Source organism: Pterocles gutturalis, unplaced genomic scaffold (genome assembly GCF_000699245.1).
Source record: "Pterocles gutturalis isolate BGI_N339 unplaced genomic scaffold, ASM69924v1 scaffold10699, whole genome shotgun sequence".
NCBI lineage: Eukaryota > Metazoa > Chordata > Aves > Pterocliformes > Pteroclidae > Pterocles > Pterocles gutturalis.
In genome coordinates this window covers 1-7,132 of record NW_010133245.1, presented here as the reverse complement: position 1 = coordinate 7,132, position 7,132 = coordinate 1, and the positions used below count along the sequence as shown (strand labels likewise).

At 40.4% G+C, this 7,132-nt stretch overlaps 1 protein-coding gene across 1 annotated transcript; it reads left to right on the top strand.

The window, feature by feature from the left end:
• Window positions 1-225: 225 nt before the first annotated feature.
• KREMEN1 (kringle containing transmembrane protein 1) lies at window positions 226-5,353 on the top strand (the record flags this gene model as incomplete). The annotated part of the gene is made up of 4 exons (XM_010081165.1): window positions 226-350; window positions 814-967; window positions 4,268-4,600; window positions 5,195-5,353. Coding segments are annotated over 4 exons (771 nt in total), but the record flags the coding sequence as incomplete, so codon positions are not given.
• Between the last annotated feature and the right edge of the window lie 1,779 nt (window positions 5,354-7,132).

Here is a 7,132-nt window from a genome sequence, read left to right as displayed (position 1 = left end):
CATTGCTAAGAAGATATAATGCAATTTCACCACCTATTGTTTATCCCTGGGCATGTTTGGAAAATATGACAAGGATCTAGCAAAGAGTAGCATTTCCCATACTGTGAAATCAAGACAAGAAAATATAGAGAGCTACTTAGTAACCAGGCAGTGCATAAAGTGGTCTGTCTCTTGGGTGTTTCCAGGGACACCTTTAGAATGACTGTTGTCTGTTATTCTTGCCAGTGCCGGGGAATCTAGGGTGTTACAAGGACCATGGAGAGCCACCACCTTTGACTGGCACCAGCGAGACTTCCAATAAACTTACTATCCAAACATGCATCAGTTCCTGCCGAAGTCAACAATTTAAGGTGATTTCTTTGAAATACATTTACAAAATGTTTTCAAAGACAAAAGATGGCAATATGCCTAGAGCTCTCTGTCATATTTCTCCCCCTCTCCTTTTTTTTTTTTTTTAACTGTTAGGGGGTCTAAGGTCTCACTCCCACTCCAGGGGACCTAGCCTTCTCTCTGCATCCAGAACAACCTGGGCAAAAGACCAATTAATAATGCCAGGATGCCAGGAGAAAGTATGCTTGCTTACTGCAGTTATGAGTGATAGGGTGCCTTAACTGCCCTTCGTTCCATCTTTCTTGCTAGTCTTAAGTAGCATCCTGACAGCTCAAACAAAAACAGTTTGTGGTGGGACCTCTGACTAATCAAACTTCTCCAGAACACACATATTGTGCTGCTAGTTTTCTTGCTTATACAACCTCCTGCTGCCACTCCTTTAAATATTATCCCTCCCTTTCTTATGCATCTTTGTTGTCAAAGTTTGCAGGCATGGAATCAGGTTATGCTTGTTTCTGTGGAAATAATCCTGACTACTGGAGATATGGGGAGGCAGCCAGTACGGAATGCAACAGTGTTTGCTTTGGAGACCATACTCAGCCTTGCGGTGGGGATGGCAGAGTCATTCTTTTTGACAGTAAGTATTGAAACAGGCTCAGTTTTTCCCAAAGGAGAGGCCTCAAATGTACAGCAAATTAGGGAAAATGGTTTAAATGCAATGAGAACTGTTCCAACACCTAAATTCTGTATAAAATAAAGCTGCTTTCCATTTCTGCATAAAATTCACAGCCATTAATAATGTGAAATAGCTCTTCCAAGAAATGATGCCTGCTCTGGCAACTAACTCATGCTCCAAAGATTGTCTCTTTTTTCTCCACAAATGGTACTAACTCAGCTGTCACAAACATGTCACGGAAAGACTCCTTCAGAACTGATCTTACAAGAGAGTAGATCTATGATTAAGTGAGGGCACCTCAAATAAAATTTCAGTCTACACCAACTTGGGGTTCTTTATTAAACCAGACAAACCCAGTTAACACAACACAAAGCAGTGTAGTAGAATTGGGACAGGGAAGGAGTGTACTGCAAAAGTACAAACAAGTTAGATTGCTATTATGACCATCACTGATTTAAGAATTTCTTATTCACAGAAGTACTCCTTTCTACTCTTCTTTTCAGTTATACATACCAGTGCCAGACACAGTTTGGAAGTGTCACAGTTTCACAGTATGAGTACCCAGCTGTCTGGCTGCAGTACAGGCTCCCAGTATAGCTGAGAGTACTAGAAAAGTTCACATTATGCACCGATATATTGTTGCTTCTCAGATCTTAACTGCCTCTGATGTAGAAGTAACCTTTTAAGTCAAGTTATAAACTTTCTGTAACTAAAAGTGGCATAGTTTCCCACCTTTTGAACACAGAACCAGACTTCCCATCTCCTTACTCCAAAACTCTGGTTCCCAGCTAGCGAGACAAAGACATTTCATTTGAGACAGGAATTAGTCACTCTGCTGCCCTCCAAATTCTCCCCCAGATATGAAAAGAAGCACCAGAGTTGCATGTTGCTTTCAAGGCTGAGATAGTATGTAGCTTCACACTGCAGCATCCTGTTTCCATCTGCTCTTGGCCTCACAAATCCTTGAATGGTAAAGACTTCCTTCGTAGCTTTCCTTTTCTGGAATGACCGAGGGCTCAGCACGGTCACCTTGAGGACCTGCACTGTCTTTTCTGGTAAACAGCAAGGGAGAGAGCTATGGCCAGGTAAGAGAAGTCATCCTAGTAACTGCCACCTATTTTATTTTGCTGATGAGCAACACCTGCTCCCCTCATTCCCTCTTTTCCAGATTATGTCATATCCCCAGAACCTTCACCCCGACCCCTGTACAGACACCCCCCCACACACACTCTTAACCTTATGTGTTTATGTGCTGCTATCATGGCCTAAAGCTGTAACATTCAGACCCACAATACAGAACTCTGCCAGCTCTAGAAGGAAATGAGAGGGGGAAAGCCTTTCCATTCCATATGGTGCAATGCTGTACTTGTTAGGCATCTGTGGAGCACTAGTCATTGGCATTCTTAGTTAATATTGCTGGTTGGAAGAACACCTTGTGATTAGAAACAGCACTGCCAAATGTAACAATACCTATAAGCCATTTGCAAAGATATCTCAATGACAAATTTCAGTTCTATCAGTTCACTCTATCTATTCAAACAATTCTATCTATTTGATTAAATCACCAACTCTGTTAGCATGGAGTAAGTGCCAAACACAAATTCCTCTATGGGGCTTAGTACCTCTGTGAGGTCTTTCACATTCTTTCTATTGTTTTTGTTTCATATTCTTCCAGTTCCTCTATAAGGTCCTTCAAAGTGTGGCACTGAAGTGTGAAGTTTGCTCAGGATATGATCAGGCTCTGCTCCAGAAAAAGAGAGAAATGTTTTCACGTGATTTTTCTGGCAGACATATGCTACTTCTAGTTCTCATTCTCCCAGCTCCCTTTTAATTTGTATTTATTAAAGCTCTTTCTCAGAGGCCTGTGGAAACTGAGACACTTCAAAACACTTCCTTTATTTCCATTCTCACAGGCCTCTGTTACAGGGCTTTAAGCTTTCAGAGAAAATAACTCTACTTTGATTCTTCAGTCCTTCAGCATATTGTTTGGGGGAGTGATAACTCTGATCCAAACAGTTTTGTCATTAAATACATTACTTTATAATATATATAATATTGTGTATTTAAGGGATATATATAAATACATATACATGCATATATAGCGATATACATTTTAAATATTATATATATGCATAAATAGATATGCATCAAGTCAGTGGGATGGCATTTGAGTTTCTCTCTGGATTCACTGGTAAATAAGTTTGCACCGGGAATCTGGATAGCTGTCAAGGAACATAAAGATTTACTGGGTGTGTACTTATTTTGAATATAAAAGGTGGCAATAAATCTAAAATATTTTCTTTAGACTTCATAACAGGATCTTTTTCAAGTTATTTAATGAAGGCAAGGTGAAACATTAATTGGACCAGAAAAAAAGACAGGATGCTAAAAAAGCACATATAAATGGCCACAAAGGCGATTAAAGGATTATAGTATCATTCCTACATGGAGAGGCTGAGAGATCTTGGATTGTTTAGCCTTGAGCAAAGAAGGCTCAGGGGGGATCTTTTCACTTTGTATAAACAACTGATGGGAGGGCGTAAAGATGAAGCCAGACTCTCCTCAGTGTTATCTAGTGAATAGAAACGAGGCAACTGGCACAAATTGAAACCCAGGAAAATCCATTTAAACATAACGAAAACCTTTTTTTTATTGAGAGAGTAACATGGGAACAGGTTTCCCAGAGAGGTTGTGGAGTTTCCATCCTTGGAGACTCAAAACACAACCAGACAATGTCTCCTGCTTTGAAGCAGGAGATTGGACTAGACAATCTCCAGAGGTCCCTTCCAACCTCAGCTATTCTGTGAAAACCTGTTTTTTCAATTTGATAAAACTGTGAAGGAATTTCAATAACTCGGCAATGAGAGTTACCGACACTGATCCACTTGCCTGCCTGCCTGATAGGGATAGAGTAGAAGTCCCTGAATCAGTGATGTAGCTTTTGTCCTGTTCCTGCAGGGATGCGGGAAAGGGTACCTGGTTACATACAAGGACAAAGGATAGTTGCAGTATTCAAGATTGATACGTAGGTCTCAGAGTAATGAGACAGCATGAGTCTGTCCCAAGAAAATGCAGCATAATAGCTGTGCTCCCAGTGCTGTGGAAGGTAAAGAATACCAACCTGAGAGACAGTGCAACCTGCTGGGTGTCAAACTGTACCTTCAAGTCACATTTGTGTATTAGAATCTACAGAGTGCTAAAGCTGTGCATAATGAATGTATAACCTCTTTCTTTCATTTTTTTCCCCTCTCCTTTTCATAGCCCTTATTGGTGCCTGTGGAGGGAATTACACCTCTGCTACAGCTGTGATCTATTCCCCAGATTTTCCCGATACATACGGCACAGGCAAAGTCTGTTACTGGACCATACAAGTTCCAGGAGCATCTCGAATCCACTTTAGCTTTGCCCTTTTTGAAATCAAAGATGCTACAGATATGGTGGAATTGCTGGATGGCTATACCTATCATGTTCTAGCTCGTTTTGATGGCAAGAACCGGCCTCCCCACACCTTTATCATCTCTTTGGATTTTGTAATTTTGTACTTTTTCTCAGATGAAATCAATCAAGCCCAGGGATTTGCTATCAGATACAAAGGTAAGAGGCTAACTTTGCTGTTCCTACCTTTCAACGAGCTGTTAAAGCATTTAATTCACACAGGGGATTTCCAAAGTGGCAAAAAAAGAGCAAATATTTTACAGGTGTTTCATCTATCTTGTTGCCACTGCTCAGTGGGTAAAAGCTTTGCTCAAGTTTCTCTCAATTTGGAACACTCCAGCCAGCTGTGTCATAAATAGCAAAATTTAAATTTTCAAAAATTCAATCCCATACATACCTGCCTTTCAGAACAGACTGGAAAATCATGAGCTGAAACAAAACAAAAAAACAGTAGCCAATCTGCATCTTGGTTCATCTTGGCTCTTTCAACAGTCTATTCCACTCGAATCAAAAGTAATCAGGATGTTGTAGTCCTTGAGTTGTACTTACTGTTATGATGAACAGTTAGCCTCCAGAAAAATTCTGAGAACTGCAACCTGGTGAAGTACAGGCTTTTTCTGGCATCAGACATAATTTGATTATTTGAGTTCTCTAAGGAAAGCAGAGAGCAGCACGTCTGTTTTCAAGGACAAAATGAAGTCCAGTTACACCTGTTAAGACATTGTTATTGTAATCATACTCTTGTGTTTTCAGCTGTGAAGGACAATGTGCATCAAAACAAGATTCCAGTGAATCAGACCCTCTCAGAGAAGATAAATGAACAAACAAATCTCAGCATCAATGCAGCCCGGTCATCAAAGATACTTTATGTCATCACAACCAGCCCAAGTCATCCTAATAGCTCCATGCCTGGTAATATTACATGAAAATGTGGAAACAGGAAAAACATTTTGCCAAGGCACAATCTAAAGTCACTATTTACTTTGCCTCCTCCTCCACATTATCCGATCCACTTTGCCTCTTACTAACACATGAATTTTAATTTAGTTGAATTACCAATAACTGTGCTGCTCTCATTACATTTCAAAACTCACTTCTCAGCATAAATCAGTTAGAAATAGTGTGAAGATAGTGAGTCCTTGAGAATTAAAGCACATCAGAATGTGAGTCAGAGCAGCCTCCTTACTAGAATCAGCTTCAGTGACCAGTGCATACCATAGAGGTGGCAAAAGGTGCTGGAAAAAAGAGCAAGCTTTTGTAGGGTCTGGAAGAGCATCCTAGATATTCCAGTTCACAAAAGCTACAGCAATACAAAGAGGGCTAGACAAGGATGAAGCAAGTTAATGGGTGCAGGGGTGATGCCACTCAGAACTGCCATATGTCTAGAACTCACCTTCAAGACATCCATTCATTCAGGAGATTGTGGAGTTGTAAATAGTTGAAGATTGGAAATGCACTCTTGGTGAATATCACTATTGGTCTCTCTGATCTTTAAACTACCCTGGGCATCTGCTTTTACCTATCGTTGAAGCTGGGCCTTGATCACACTATGGATGCTCTAATAGTTCTGTAGTCCTGAAGCTGTCTGCATTCCAAACCTGAAGCATAAGGACATGACTGCACATGAGCTCCATATACCCAAACTAGCCAGGCTGCAGAACACACCCAGGATTCTGGGCAGATGCTCTGGCACTAGGCCCAGGCTGGTGCCCGAGTTACCACGGCTACGTTTAAGATGCCTAGTGTTGAACTAGCTTGGGCATACCAACCTGATATGAAACTGCACCCTTGGATTTTGTGCAGCTATCATCATGAACAGTCAATGCTTTGAGGAAAGGGCATTGGGCAGGAAAGAACTTACGCTTCCTTTTTCCTTCAGGGCTTCTGAAGGGGATGACCTTTATTCAGTTGTTCTAATAATTCAAGGTCCTTGCAAGGCTGTTCAGTGTACTAAATACGTCAGAGTTATATTCTAGTACCATCCCTTTTCCCATCTTGACATGCTGTAGCCTCCTACTGCAAGATTATGGAAGTCCAAATGAAAAGGTGATCTAATAATTTAGAAACCAGCTCACCCTGAAGCCCAATCTTGTAAATAGTTCCAATGTTGCAAAGTGTCAAGCTGTTCTGTTAAGTCCTGCTTGACTGCTGGTACAACCAGAACTAAATTGAAATGTAAAATACAATGACCAAGAACCTTCAGTGTAAGGTAATAAAATAGCAGACCACAAATACTGATCATCTATCGCAGTAGACTCTAGAAAGTAAAAAAAAACCCCATACTTGGTGATTACTTACATAAGTACTGATATAAAACTAGGCCATCTCTTTGCAAACATAGAGTTACTACTATGTGTGCTAATACTAGTATGTTGTTTAGTCTGCTTTTAAATTTTCCTCTGAGTTTTGATTCCTTTCCTAGATCCTACTTAGAGAATTTTACTGGTATATGCTTTGTATTTTAGCAACTTTCAATTTTATAGGGAGCAGTCCTGCATGGGAAAAAACAGTTCTGAATGAGAGTTACACAGTTTCTGCCAGTCTTTGCATAACGGTTTAAGGCACCTTCAAATTACAGTTTTGAATAAAGCATCAGAAGGTTATGTGTTTCTTTTGTACAATATTCTTACTTCAGAAATTGTAAGTAAATTAATGTACTGAGAGCTCTCCTCTCCTCTCCTCTCCTCTCCT